The sequence below is a fragment of the Apteryx mantelli genome, chromosome 23, assembly GCF_036417845.1.
Source record: "Apteryx mantelli isolate bAptMan1 chromosome 23, bAptMan1.hap1, whole genome shotgun sequence".
Taxonomy (NCBI): Eukaryota; Metazoa; Chordata; class Aves; order Apterygiformes; family Apterygidae; genus Apteryx; species Apteryx mantelli.
The window spans coordinates 5061451-5076189 of record NC_090000.1 but is presented as its reverse complement, the minus strand read 5'-3'; the positions used below and the strand labels follow the sequence as shown (position 1 = coordinate 5076189).

At 48.1% G+C, this 14739-nt stretch overlaps 1 protein-coding gene across 1 annotated transcript in view; it reads right to left on the bottom strand.

The window, feature by feature from the left end:
* GRAMD1B (GRAM domain containing 1B) overlaps window positions 1-14739 on the bottom strand; it is a 36143-nt gene that overhangs the window by 6584 nt on the left and 14820 nt on the right. Inside the window, exons 4-16 of the mRNA XM_067310332.1 lie at window positions 12975-13059; window positions 11979-12082; window positions 11728-11823; window positions 11168-11248; window positions 8634-8749; window positions 7974-8130; window positions 7067-7256; window positions 6548-6691; window positions 5463-5581; window positions 3834-3976; window positions 3046-3149; window positions 2395-2598; window positions 2093-2183 (exon numbers count right to left, since the gene is read on the bottom strand). Coding sequence (XP_067166433.1) covers window positions 2093-2183; window positions 2395-2598; window positions 3046-3149; window positions 3834-3976; window positions 5463-5581; window positions 6548-6691; window positions 7067-7256; window positions 7974-8130; window positions 8634-8749; window positions 11168-11248; window positions 11728-11823; window positions 11979-12082; window positions 12975-13059 — 1634 coding nt within the window. The remainder of the gene's footprint in view (window positions 1-2092; window positions 2184-2394; window positions 2599-3045; window positions 3150-3833; window positions 3977-5462; window positions 5582-6547; window positions 6692-7066; window positions 7257-7973; window positions 8131-8633; window positions 8750-11167; window positions 11249-11727; window positions 11824-11978; window positions 12083-12974; window positions 13060-14739) is intronic.

Genomic DNA, 14739 nt, shown 5'->3' with positions numbered 1-14739 from the left:
GGCTGAGCAGAGAAAGCTCGTAGAGGGTACAGAAGATATATGGGGGAGGAGGGAAGAAAGGAACAGTGGGAAGAGAGGCAAGAAGGAAAGACAATATTCATGTGCCTGCAATTGTGGGTGAGAGTCAGCAAAAGATTAGCTGCGGGTGGCTCTTGTCGACAAGCACAGAGAGTGCCCAGGTGGGGCACTGTCGGATAGGGAAATGCACATTTCAGCCTGCATGCACCTCTCCCTTACCTACTGACACCACGCCCACAGATGGGAACACCACCGCAAGCCTCTTAGCAGACAGGTACTGTAACTGCTCCTCTCCACCACCACCACACTGGCATTTCCGCTCCTCCTATCGATGAGCCACACTGACAGGCTCAGGGAATAGATTGCAAAATAACACGCTTGTGCCTGCCTCTGAATAATGCTGCTATTTTGCTGGAAGAATGGCCCACTATAAGCCAATTCAGGCAGATGGCAACTGGCCAGATGTGTTCTGGAAACATTAATGAGGGTGCTCTGACCACTCTAAGTTAGTAGCCTGTAAGCAGAGATTGTTTTAAAGCATTCGTGCCTTCCTACCAAAAGCATCAGTTGCATCTAACATGTCCAGACACAGAAGACAGCACCAGACTGTCTGCCCACAAATAACTGCCACACAGCCCACATGTCTCCCGCAAACACCTGCACTGCTGCTACATGTGCAGTCACATCTACCTGAATGCCAGACAGTTACTAAACTGCATTTGATGGGAAGCTTTTGGTTTGCTGCTGTAAACCTATCCAGTCTTTATCCTCTGTGGGAAAAGGAAACACAGAAAGGAGCTAAATTCTGAAACGCAACATCAGTCTACAAATCTCAGCTTCTTCAGACCTCACAAAAAGGTGGATGGAGCTTAAGCAAAGAATGCGCAAACGTCCTCTACTCTTCTAGGGTTAGCATTAGGTTTCCATTTCCCTAAGTGCTGAAAAGAAACATCAGCCATATCCAGATCACTCATTCAGACTGTACTGCTTCGCAAGTCCTGTCCCGCAACAGCTCCAACACAAATGCATGAAAGCTCTAAAAAGCCCAAAAGGCAGAGAACTGATAAATACTCCCGGGTTTTGGGCCTAACGGCAGAGTCATAGGGATATGCGGGGTTCATTTTGAGCACAGATCCAGTATGTCCAAGACTAGCAACTGTGAAAGGTGGTAGCAGGAAACAGGACCCAAAATGAACCTAGTTCTTGCCGCTGAGCTACCGAAATCTCACCAGGCTCTTTTGCTTCCTGTGTTCCTATCCTTATTTCACAAAAATAATCCCTAAACGGTCCGGCTTCTTTCCAGGATGGTATCTCTCTCCAAAGTCACTGCCCAGGAACACACATTTCCCAGTACCCAACCAGAGTTTGCCAGTTCAGAGGAAAGAGGTAGCGAACAGACTCCTCGCAAACACTGAGCCCTGTTGTGATGGCACACTCTCAGTCACACCCAGAACGCTTTGCACGGTGATCTTTCCTGGTAACAGCTAGCTTGTTGGCATATGACATTAAAAGACTTGGTTCACAAAATACATTTTTTAGATGACATCAGAAAAATTAATCAAAATCTCTAAACTGGGTCCCTAAAATAAAAGAGCCTCTTTCTGGTTGTCCCATTTCCCTTAACTGTTGACTCCCCTTCTCCTCGCACAGCTTGCCCCTTGCCTTGTGTGCCAGCTAACAACGCTGCCTGCGGCCCATACAGTAGAGCAGACCTCCCTCGAGGACTCCTAGGTACACGCAGGAACGTGGAGCCTGTGCTTGGTTAAAGCAATGTCAGAACTGAGGGGAAAGCAGAGACCTCAAAGAAATAAGAAGCTACAGAGCCAGATCAGTGGCTGGCTCAGGTCTGCAAGAGCTGCGATCAAGTCAGACAAAACATTTGATGGGGCATCTGGGAGAAATTTTAACTCCTTCTTTTCTGCCTCTCATTGCTTTTCTGTCCTCGACAAAGTTTGGGAACAGAGAGGAACAAGAGAGAGAAAAGACTGGCACAGGGGAGCACAGAACGCCAAAGACACGAGAGGCCCAAAGAAGAAAGACGGACCGTGAAGGGAGAGCAGAAAAGATCACTTACACACAACTGATAACAAGGAGCAGCTTGGAGACACTCTGCAGGTGGAAACCGCTGGGGCTCTCCTCAGGGATGTGCCGTGTCTGAGTGGAACCTGAGGAGACGCGCTTAGGCTGTGAAAGGCCATCCGACGGGGAGGGCGACTCTTTACGCACCCCTCCATCTCACTCAAACACATGCATCCGCTGCTCTAGAAAACCCTGATGGCTCTCTCCCATTAACCCTCCCTCCCACAAGGCTCCAGTTTGTCTCCAGAGGTGCCCAGTTCTCCAGCCCCAACCCCGAGGTGTCCGCACATTTCTGACCTGCCACGTGCTTGATTCGATGTCCAACCTCCTCATCCGTGGGGGTGGTGACGGGACTCAGCACCTCCTCCAGGTGTGGCACCCGCAGGTGGGCATGGGCCCGTTTCCTCCGGCGCACGGTCGATTGCTTGCTCACTTTCTCTTTGGGGGATTGTCTGTGGACCTCAGCCAAGTACGTGCTCTCGGTTTTGGTCAGTTCACTCTCTGCAAAGAAAGGAAGAGGAGCGTTTAATAGGAGGGGCACCAGCCTTGCACACTGACATCAACTTAGAGCCCTCTAATGGCACAGCCGCTTGGTGGAGTACCATCCGAGCCAAAGCATCCTGGCATGGGCTAGCAGGGGCTGTGCCAGAGGAAGATAACGCTGCAGAGCCCTTACGCCTGTAGCCAAGCCCTGGGCCCTGACTGCCTGTGCTCATGCCAGAGAGCAGGATCTGATGACCTGTGTAATTCCAGCAAGTGCTACCAACTGTTGCGGTAATAACCTTGGCTTGGCCCCATTTGAAAGCCACCCTGAGATCTGACCCCCGGTAGGCTGGCAAGCAGATGGCACACTGTTTGCTGCCTGCTTACAGGGAAGCCTGCACAGGCTTTAGGGTGCCACTGTTTGTGGAACATTACTGCAGCTCCAGTCATTGCCAGTCTTCTTACCCAAATGACGGAAATAATCTTCCAGGCCACTCCAGAAATTTTTCTCGATGAAGGATTTCACCAGCCCCCAAGGCTGTTTCCTGTAACGTAACTCTGTGGAAACCCTATGTGAAGGAGGGAAAGCCACACTGAATTTTGCTTCCAGGAGATGATGTCAATTCACAAGCCTTTGTCCATATAAATATGCAAAAATAATCATGCACACTGTTACTTCTGGAATGGTCTCAGCCCTTTGTGTTTCTGGGCCTGAAGCACTGCATGAAAAGTCCTTCCAAAGGCGGCAGCAGCAGGAAGGCCTCAAGGGAGCCTCCGCAGAGAGGACTCCCAAACTCCCAAGACTTTTGGCCAAGTGGCAGACAGACAGATTACTTATCCAAGTCAAACACAAATGCCCATAGCTTTGCCTGGTACCAAACTCCTCTGCTTGTCCCCCCAAATGCTTCTCAGAGAGACAGTCTCTGGAGATGCATCCTATTGCCTACTGCATTTTGTCTACTGTGCATGCCAATTGGCTCTGCAAGCCACTGCTTCAAAGAAGGGGGCAAAAAAAGTCTGTAAATCCTGTCCCTTGTCCAACTGCAACTCCTCTGAAGCAATTTTGTTGTTTGCTCGAGGTCACCACAACAGATGGCTGCCTCTCCCACAACAGGAGGGTTCTGACAACAAGGTCAAAGAAATAAGGTTAAGTTCTCCCCAACCTCTTCTAACCAAGCAGCAGAATTCCCACTCCAGTTCCCAGAGGTGACTTTGGGTTGTCAGCAAGGCTGTTTACCCCCCAAGAGGTGTACCTGAGTCGGCTTTTGTTTCTGGCAACACGAGTCAACGTGTAGCGGTTAATGGTGTAGAAATAATCGTGGTAGGGAACGTCGTGAGTTAGCACCTCTGCATCTATGACATAGCACTCGCTTTCTTGGCTGGCTTTGTACATTGTCTGCATAAAAGACAGCATGCAAGGCAATTATTAGTCTGGTTAGAACGAGGCTTTGGTAGATAGGCATCTTCACTACCACTTTACAAAAACAGCTCCACCGCAAATAAGAGGCCATGCACATGCCTGAGCTCCATCTCTACAATTTTTCAATAAAAGCAGCTCATCTTTTCTGACAGGCATATTCAAGAAAACCAAAAGTTCCTCTCGGGTGTTCCCAATGGCATATTTCAAAATGAGCGTATGTTCCAGCAGCTCAACCTCCAGCATTTTGTATCAGTTATGTAGTTACGTACGCCGCCACATGAGTACCAATTCTTCAGGGCTTCTGCAACTGATCAGTGTTACTTCTTCTCACTAAACTGATCACTAGCTCATGAGGGAGCAATCTGCTCTACTACCAGGGATGGCCCTGCTTTGAGCAGAGGTTGGACCAGATGACCTCCTGAAGTCCCTTCTATCTTCAATTATTCTGTGATTCTAAATATCAGAAAACCTGTCATTCATCTCTTTTAAGTGCTTCCGATCTTTCTTCCTTTGCCCCAAAACAAACCTCACAAGGGGGCAGACACAGTAACTGCAGACTTGTATGTGGAAGTATGGTTCTTGTTACAGACTCCTTCCACTTACCTCTGCAGCAAGGACACTGCAAAGTGCATCTCTGTGCTTGACCCCATATTCAGAATCAAATAGGTTATGTCCCTGCTTGCCTCAGAGTGTACTGCTTCCCTCTGCCCATCACTCTCCTATTCTGTCTCTGTCTTCCCTGCACACAGTCTCTGCTTCAGCACGGTTCCTCCCATCCCTACACGGTACACCTTGCTGCTGAGATTCTCTTCTTTCTGAAATGTACTACCCAACCACCCCATCTTTTCTTGACTCCCTCTTAATGTTCTCCCAAGCTACCTCACAGCTTTTACCCTTGAACACTTGGACACGTCTCTGGACACGGATGGAGGCTGCTGCCCTTTCTCCTTGTGCAGCTGCAGCCCCTAGCACACACAGCCAGCCTGGCTCTTGTAGTGCATTGCAGATGCACCCATTTTTCACCTGTTTAAACAGGTCATCTGATTCTCCTCACCCGTAAAAAGCCTGGACATCTCTATGAACAGCTGTGGCAAGGACTAGCTGACAGTATCTGATCTTCTTGCCAGTCCTGCTAATGAACAGCATCTGTTTCACTGACCACAGGCTCAAGATCACCCGTACAGGCAACAAACACGGTCATTAGAATATGCTGCTTGTTTGCAAACTGATCTGCTTTTGCTGGAAAATTCACAGTCCCTTCCTTGCAATGCAATCCAGTGCGCGTGGAAGATTAGCTATTCACATTTGCAGTGATACTGGGCAGCAAGTTAATACAAGAAAAAGGTGTAAAGGAGAATGAATAAGGAGAATGAAAACATGCAAAGCCGCATGCCCGAGACATGAAAATAAATGCCAGATCTGTTTCTACAAAGCATTACGTCCCTGCTCCCCTTTCACATACCTGCGTCTCAGTGACAGTGGCAGTTTTGGGGGCCAGAGGGTTGGTGAGGGTGATAGTGTACAGGATCACTCTGGTCTGATTGCCATTTTCTTCCTTCTTCCAGGGATGAAAGATAATATCTGGGAGAAAAAAACAATACTCCATCAAAGTAACTGGAGAGGGGTCTCAGTTCCCTAGGGAAAGCATAATCATACAACCAAATTCAAGAGAATATTTCCTCCTCCCTGCAAAGCTTGGCAGCAGAAGCAGTAGAGCCAGACCGAGTGCTAAAGAAAGGTCTCCTGTCCTAAATGCGGCCCTGCAGGGACGAGGCATATCGGCACAACAGAGTCAGGGACATAACCGCTGGTATTTACCACTCCCAAGATTACGTGGGGACATCTGTGCCTGGGGCTGTCTATCGGACAGTTAACATACGATTTCTTTTTTTTCCAGTGGCTTTGCCTTGACCTTTCGAGTCCCACAAGTCTGCTACTCAGAGGGACAGGCAGAGCAGCTGTAGAAAGAGCCTCATTGTAGCATGGCTTCAGATTTAGAAGTGCCTGAGAAATACAAAGTCTGGGAAATACTTTCCCCTCTCTCAATGTATGGGGAGGGAGAGAGGCTGGAGGTCTCTCTCCTTTTGCAAACCAAGAGCGACAGGGCAAAGGAAGACCACAGTATGCCAAGGAACACCCTCTTTGTAAAGTCATCAACTGCACAGTCTGTTCCAGTGTCTGATGTGGATTTTTCTAGGGACTGTTAAGCCTTGAAAACAGGATCAGGCCTTAGCTGATGTTAGGGGTGGGGGAAAAAAAAAAAAAAAGAGCCTGACTCTTCTACTACTTAGATCGGGCTTTTAGAAAATATAATTTAGATAGCTGAACAAGGCTGGTTCTAACCCCTTTCAATTACTGTGAGCACAGACGAAAGCGACCCCAAGATTTTCTCAAAATATTACCCAAACCCTTTATCTTCAGGCAAAGTTGCATCTCCAGGAAGGTACTCAAGAACCACATGCAGAGACCTTCCTTTTGTGCAGGCCTTTGCTCCTCACAGGGAACGTGCCCATTATCAGTCACTGGGCTTCATCCCAGACAGCTCACCAGAGAACCGGCGCTGTTCCATGAAGTCCCTCTGGAACTGGGAGTCCGTGAAGAGCAAGTCGTATAGTTTGTCCACGCTGAAGTTGAACACCTCATTCACATACTGACGACCGTTCAGATCCTCGTAAAAGGCCTGGACTTCCCCTGTGAGGAAACAGGCCCGCAAAGCCCAACCATGATCCTGTGCTTTTAGAGTACCAAGACTTTAGTTAGTTTTACTCTAACCCCAGTGAAGAAGGGACCCAAAGGAGGTTCTTCTGCCCTTTTCCTCCACTGATCCCAAGGCAAGAGTTATAACATCAGAAGGGGTAATTAACCACATGGTGTTATTTTAGTGACATCCTTCCAGCTACCCCCCCTCCACATTCACTTTCTGCAGCCCAGAATGGGAGTTCTTTGTGCCTTCTGAGGTCGTGGGGCTCAGAAAAGGGGTTCGGTAATTGCTACCCCAGTCCTTCACTGGAAAGGACAGTAGAAGGCTGAACACAACGCTAACAGAGTGGCCCTCCTCCAACATACCTTCATCATGGGTCTCTGACGAGTCACTGAGCTCAGTGGGAATGTCTTCATTGTCATTGAAGTCCAAGGAAGGGGAGTTCACGGGAGCAATGATCTCTATCTTCTCTCCTATGATATTTGCAATAGCCAGGTCTTTCTCCACAGGACTCTCCACCACTGCCTCCTCCTCTTCTGGTAGCACTCCATCAAACTGCAGCAAGGACAGAGCATAATGAGGGCACAACCAGCACCTGGAAAGTGGTGGTTCCTTCTGTAAACTGTTTAAATCTGTGGGACAATTTTCATGGCTTCGAATGTTTGTGTGGCTTCAACACGTCAGAAAGTTAGCTAACAGAGACGGGAAGGGTTACCCCATGCTCTTTGTAAAACACAGGGATGTATTAAATCACCTCCTCTCAAAGAAGCGCATACCGTTCAAGTTTGGGATGTACACCAGGTTTTTTGTTTCTTTCCAATGCGCACACATAATGACAGAAAAGAACATGAACAATACTATTTTTTCTCCCTGAACAAGCGTAGGAAAATCTGAGTTCAGGTTATATTTAAACAAGGTCTGCTCTGCTGTGATACCACGAAGGCACACAGTGTTTCCTAGAGGATGACTGAAGGAAGAGGAGAAAATACAACCTTTCTCCAAAGCCCCGATTGTTTTAATCTAAAACTACAGATGGGAAGATACCCTTGCTGCTGAAAGTCTTGATTCACTGGCTGTTCGGACAGGCAAGTTTTGCTCATTTTTTCTTCAGTAAATGCCATGCCCACAGACATCAGTGACTCAAGGACTGCGGTCAGCTGCAGTGGCAGAGGAGTTTCAGGGTAAACAGTTACCCTGTGCATTCAGGGAGTGCCAGCGCGATCCCAGAGACAAGGATTACTGTTCCCACTGCAATGGAGGAAGAACGCTTACCGAGGCGGGTGCTTCACTGCTTCCTGTAGATGTCAACGTGCTGGCAGTGACAGATTTCTTTGGCAGCTGAGGGCTGGCTTCCGGCTTGGCCTCCATGCTGCTTTTTGAGGAGCTGTCGTTGACTTCATTCTCTTCCACGGGGATTTCTTCACAGTAGCTGAGACCCCACAGAGAACACAAGTTTTTATGTTTACCCCTCTCAGTGCAGCTACAACTGGACACATGGTGCAAGTAAGACAGTTTCTATGCAGTTGGCGGTCTGACGGGAAGCAGAAATGGCTCAGTGCAGGGGATATCAAGCCCAGACTTCTCGGGCGTTTACACAAAGAGCTGACAAACATCAGCAGTTTCTGACCAGGTAACACACTGCCTGGCCTGGTGACTGGGACATTTTGGTATTTGCCAAGAACTAACAGAATTGATCATTTAGCTCGGCAAGGAAAGAGCCAGCCATTTCAGTTCCTACTAACATCCACGAGGAAGTGTTATGTTTTAAGCTTTTCAGACATTGCACATTTAAGGTCAAATACTCGGCCAGAACCCAAAATCTCTCACGGGAAAGAAAGCAGCAGCAGTTCGAGGCAAGTGATGCATCAGGGCTCTTGCTTTCCCGAGGCCATCTTTTCTCATTGCAACCAGATTTTATTCCTCCTCACTCACCCCATTGTGTTGAAGTCGTCGTCAGGAGGCACATAGTCTTCATCATCACTGGTCAGACCCAGCTCATTCCCGTAACACTGGTGGACAAAGTGCCAAAGCTCCTTCGGACAGAGAGGCTAAGGGGGAGAACAGAGAAGAGTGTACGTTTCCACCTGAGAATCCTAAAAGCTAATGAATTCACCTCACTTCACATCTACGCTGGGTCTCGCACTTCCAAGTGCTAATTTGGTATTGACTAAATAATTTTCGTGTTTGACTTAGGCAACAGGTCATGGCAGTGAACAGCACTAAGGATTGTGATGCCTTTTTCCCCAGCCCCAACCACTTTTCTCTCGGTAGGAGTCAAAACCCAAAATGCTGGCATTCAAAAAGCTTATGCCACGCTTTTTTCTTTCTCAAGTGTAACATTCATTCTCAGGAGCATAAAGTTTCTTGCCCTGAAAGCAAAAGTGAGAGATTCTGACACAACCCCTGATGGGAGGTCAGAGCTGTCCGATGGTCTCACCTTTACTGAATTCCGGTGCTGCTACAAGGTGGACTGCGTGCTACGCGGTGGACTGCGTGCTATGGGGAGGCTGGCCCAGCTCCACGCTGGCTAGGGGTTGCAGGCATACGTGTTCTTCCACACTTGTGCCAAGCTGACTTAGAAAGTGCCCTGATCGAGGATAACAGGCACTTTGGCCAAGCGAGATTTTACTGTCGGCTCAGGTTCTGCCCTGAAATCCAACTTGGTTATCTTTCCATGCCATAATCTCATGTTATTTAAAGCACCTTCAGAAAGCAAACACGAGGCTACATCCAGAGCAGCACAAGAAACGAGGGTTTCTGCATACTTAATAAGCTCTTGCAGAACTATGATGCTGTATTTGTGATAATGTGAGCAATAATTCTGCGTTTTCTAGGAAACTGATCTCTCCTCCATACAGGTTCTTCTCCTCTCTTCTGCTGTACCTCTATTTAGTATCTCCGACTATACCAAACTCCAAAGCCTTATGAGTTTTCTTCCTCAAGCTTGTTTAAATGAAAACTGCCTAAAGATTACAGCTGCAGTTAAAACTATCTGAAACAGCAGCAAAAAGAGAGAAACGTTTCCTGCTGCAGTTTAAAATCAAGAGAGTTTATCTCACCGGATACTACTGTGAAAAGCCTGTAGGTATCTCCAGTTAGAAAGAGAAAATGAATTATCAAGACGACTCTTTAGGGATGCAGATCAGTTGATCACCATATGACTGCATCCTGGAGCACCTAAGAAATAGGGCTGGAGAACTCATGACTTAAATCTGGGGCACAGGGATGAAAAGGGCTGGGTTTTTTACCCGTGAGAAATTTATGACCAGTGACAAAAATTTCTTCATAATGAGGGGAAACAAATCTAGTGAACTTTTTCAGGAGGTGGCTGGCTTGAACTTCTTCCTGCAGTTACTGCATGTGATAAGCTAGGAAAATTTTAATCTAGCTCCTAATAGTGCAGCACTGTCAAAGTAACAATCAAAGGCATGGAAAAACTCAAATGAGAAACCAGTCCAAAGAGTATCTCTCTCTGTTTCACCTTCTTCACATGTTTTATCAGGAAAACGGGGCCAGGTTTTTTCTCTCTCCCTCCCTCTGTCCTGCCAGTCTTGGACCCTAGATTTGGGAAGAGAGCTTTTTAAGTGTTTCCTGCCTATACTGCTCCAAATCTCAGTTCCCGTTTGCTTTGACCTTGAAACCAAGGGCACTGAATTCTGCTATGAACTTCGCAAGGCTGATTAAATTACAGCATATGGGAGCAATACCAGCCACCCAATGCAAAGCGATCCTTTTGCATACTAAATACTGCCCTGATCTCAGGTCGGGCATTCTGGTGCTTGATTACTTAATCCTTCCAGTATGGTATGAACTCAAGCTCAGAACATCTCCAATGCTCACAGCCCTGTAAGATCGGTTCATGAGTCTCGCTCCTGCAGTGAGCCAGAAATACTGAATGCACTGTGGAACTGCTGCTCAGATCAGACATAAGATACACGGGGCCTCTGGCATAGCAGGTGCACATCCCTGCCTTATTTTAGAATCCAGCCCACTGAGCCCTTACCCAACGCACCCTGCACCTGCCATTGCTCTCATATGTTTTGGGGGATGCCCTGAACGCACATTCTTGTCCTGTCCTGTCTTGAACTCTACCCTTTTGAAGCCTAGACTTGCTAAGAGCTTTGCTCGTGGAGTCAGCTACTAGCGCCGCAGTTTTTCACTGCTTTCTTCTGGCCTGTTTCACTTGAATTAAGGATCTCACAAAAACTCCTTCTGGAGGCAGACGCTTCCACACCTCAGCAGAGGCACACAGACACGTGTGCAAGACATGTCCCTGCATAAAGGGAATTCCATGCAAAAAGAGATAATTGCACCTGCAGTTAAGTACCCGCTTTGCTTAAAAACATACGTGCTTACTGTCTCTACATCTTTCTTCACATATAAATTAGACAGCGGTATTATGCTTCTGCATCAATTCACCACTTCCCTGTCATCCCACCCCAACACTGAGGTGCTGTTCTCTGTACCTTGTCAAGGAGGGCATTCTGCCAGAGTCTGAACATCATCATGTACGTCCTGTCTCGGGCCCCAAAGGAAGTAAAAAAGTGCTGAATGGGAAGAGGTGGAGAGAAAAATCAGTTCAGAAAAGGCCCAGAAAAGGGGAGAGGAAGGGACAAGCCTGTTTGGATCACTTTCCAGCCACAGCTCACAGAAGGACTGAGCGAGCCAAACAGCACAGCTGCTCAGTTCTTGGGCACAGACTGAAGGAGAGAGCTGAGTGCCTCTCACCTGAGGGAGAGAGTCTGAGCACAGAAACAGCTCAGTTAGCTGTGTGCCACTGCATAGCTCAGATCTACCTGCCCCACACCCCACATAAGAGCTACATACATTTCAGATTCAGCTCAAGCCTGAGGTCTGCAGAAGCTCTACACATCCCCTTTTTCCCTTAGTGCTTCCCGCCAGCCCCCAGGCACCACAAGCAGGCAGTCTGGAACCATCCCTCGGAGGTAGCTTAATACACTTCATATTCCCCTGCCCCTGAAATCCATCAAGTGTGGCCCCAGAGAGGGAGGATTCAAGGATATACCTTTTCAGTGTCAGTGCAAACTTGGATGGCATTAGGAATGAGCCGTGCTGTTTTTTCCTTGGTCATCGAGCAGATGTCCTTCAAGCGAACTGTCAGCTACAGTCACAGCCATGCAGAAAGGGGAAGGGAGAAAATGAAAGCAGGTAGAGAGAGACACTGATGAGAAAGGCAATGGAAAGAGTGCTTTTAAGGCTGTCAGCAAATATGCTGACATAAAACACACGCCCAGTGGGACAGTCAGAGAGCCTCACCAGTGTTTCCCAGCGGAAGATGTTGCTGTAAAAGCAGATCCAGTTTTCGGAGAGGTAGAGGCGGCCCTGCAGGAGAATGTCTCTTTGAAGCGCACATGAATAATCTGTGGGTAGAGAACGTGATAATTAAGGAGCATCAGAAACAGACAGGACAGCCTAAGGGTGAGGACAAGCAGCAGCACCAAGAGAAGAAGCTACTTGACACAATCCTGCAGAAAGTCAAAGGCAGAGCCGGAAGGTGCTGTGCCACAATCGCTGCTCTATCCGCTAGGCTAGGATTCCTCCCAAGGACACATCACAGGCAATCTGTCTTACTGACTGATTATCTCGCTTTATTAGCAGGGCATTCTGAAGCATCATACAAAATATTGCCAGATTTTAACCCTTTTCACCTTCTAGTGCCACTGTTCATCTCTCTCCCAGTTTAAGCATCCCAAACAATTTGCGTTTCTCTTCTAGTATGCGCATCTTTCAACGGCACAGCACATGGTATGAGATCACCAGTTACATAAGATAAAAGAACAGATGCAGTGCCCTAGGCAATCACTAGCCCGTTGCAGGGCCAAAGCCTAAATGGATATGGGAAGGACAGACGCGTGAGTAGGGAGCCCGGTGCACGCACAAAGGGGTTAGAAACGGGGAAGCTCAGCAGCATGCATGTTGAGACGTGCCATCCTAACCCAGTGACAAAAGAGCTCAAGCACTGACAAACTCTCCGGTTTGGGGGAGCACAGCAGTGGAAAGCACCCTCCTCAAATCACGAGGAGACAGAGCTGCAGCTGATACAAATCAGCATTGCTCTCCTGAAGCCAAATGAATGAAACCCATTAGAAATGGCAAGGAGAGGGACTGACCGTCCACAGGAAAGAGATGCCGGGCTAGCTCCTTTGGTGGCAATCTCTTTGAAGAGGAAAAAAGCTGCATGCCCTGGTGCTGGATTTCCTCCCAGACTATGGGCTGGCACAGCAGACGGCAGCACAAGGGGGCTGTCCTTACCTACAATGAGGCGCTCTGTGTCAGGAAGCTGTTTGAAGAGTTTCCTGAAATCTTCATTCCGTTGTTTGTATGTCGGACTCAACACCTGCAAATAACAGAGTGCCTGTTAAAGAGAGGGGCAGGCATGAGTACAGAGGAATGGAGTGGGAAAACAGGAACACCTTGGTAAGGAGGAAGGGGATCAGATGCACTTACAAAGCATGAGGCCAGGAGCTCCCATCACACCAGACACACGGATGGGAGGATTTGGGATTTAGTGCGTTAAGTGAGAGGAAGAGGAGAACCTGACTCGTAAGGAAAGAGCAAGAACAGAGTGGAAGGGCTATGCCTTTGTCCGCTAGGCAGCAGTGCGGAATTGCGTGGAAGTTGTGGCTGTAGGAGAAATCTCATTTCCTGCAATCCTACACTGTGCACAAGGTATGACACATGCTCTGTTTGCAATTCATCGGTTAGCTGCCAATCCCCAACACTCCCAGGAACAGTGTAGCAACCCCAGAAAAGAGGCACTTCAGTACAGCTGCAATCCTGCCAAGAAGCTTGAATGATCACTGTCATCAGGAGCTCAGGAATTCTGCAGTCATCCCTTTTCCTGTCCCCATCGAGCGCTGCGCCTGGCAGCCAGTGAACCCGCAGCTACTCACTGGGGTAGCGGGAACACTTCTGTGGGGCTCCAAAGAGGTTCTCACAGGGACTCGACCACATTTTGCAGTTATTAGGCAGACGCTTGGCCTCACAGAAGGCAGTCAAAGAAAACTTGTGCTGCTGGCTGCACGGCTATCAGGAGCTGGCTTCCCGGTGTTTACTAAACTTTAACATGACTCCGTCTCTGGAGCTACAGTTCCAGCCAAAGACCGCCTCCTACACACCATGCACATGCTGACAGCTGCTCAGAATAGCCAGAACATCCTTTGGAGGCAGAGCTGACTGAAATAGAGGCAGGTACAAATTCGGGAGGCCCATCTCTCTCATCTAATCTATCCTGCTTTCTCCCTCAAATGTAAGGAAGGTGAAGCAACCTGAGGTACAACTTCTTCCCTGTCTCCCCCTCCTCTCTCTACAATCGTTTCCCACCTCTTCCAGCCGTGCAATACAACTCTCCCAACGCAGAACGGTGGACATACCTCCCAGCAAGGCCCTCAAAAATGAATGTGATTACAGAGGGCACCTTCTGTTTGAGAAGCGGTATTGGTGGGGTCACAGGCATGGGGGGGATATCAAGATTATTTAGCATTAGCCTTACACTATTTTCAAATGCTGTCAAACGGAAGACGGAAACATAGAACCACCCCCCCCCCAACACACACAAAAAGCACTCCCTCTTTCTTGCACCAATACAATGAACTAGAAACACTCTCCCTTGAAGTCCGGCTGCACTCCACGATCAACATTTTAATATGATTTATCAATAAATTAGTATTTTTTAATAGCTCAGCACTTCAGGTATTTGCTCCATTCTTGTGGGCCCAAAGAAAGGTGTCTCACTTCTGAATAAAATATGCAAATCAGTAGATGAAAGAAGCTTTTTTTTACTCACCAAACTTCTAGCCTGAATATTGGGATAGAGATCTTGGTCAGAGATGGGCTCCAGCAAGAGCCCAAGCCCAGTATTTCCTGGGGCAGGCAGAGAGGATAGGAACGGAGGGAGGAATAGAGATTATAATGAGATCTGAGCTTTGGGTCCAATGCCTTACAGCAACCAGACTTAGCAGTGCAGTTTCCATGTGGAGGGATGCTCCCTGCCCTTCCCTGCATCAGGGATGTCCTG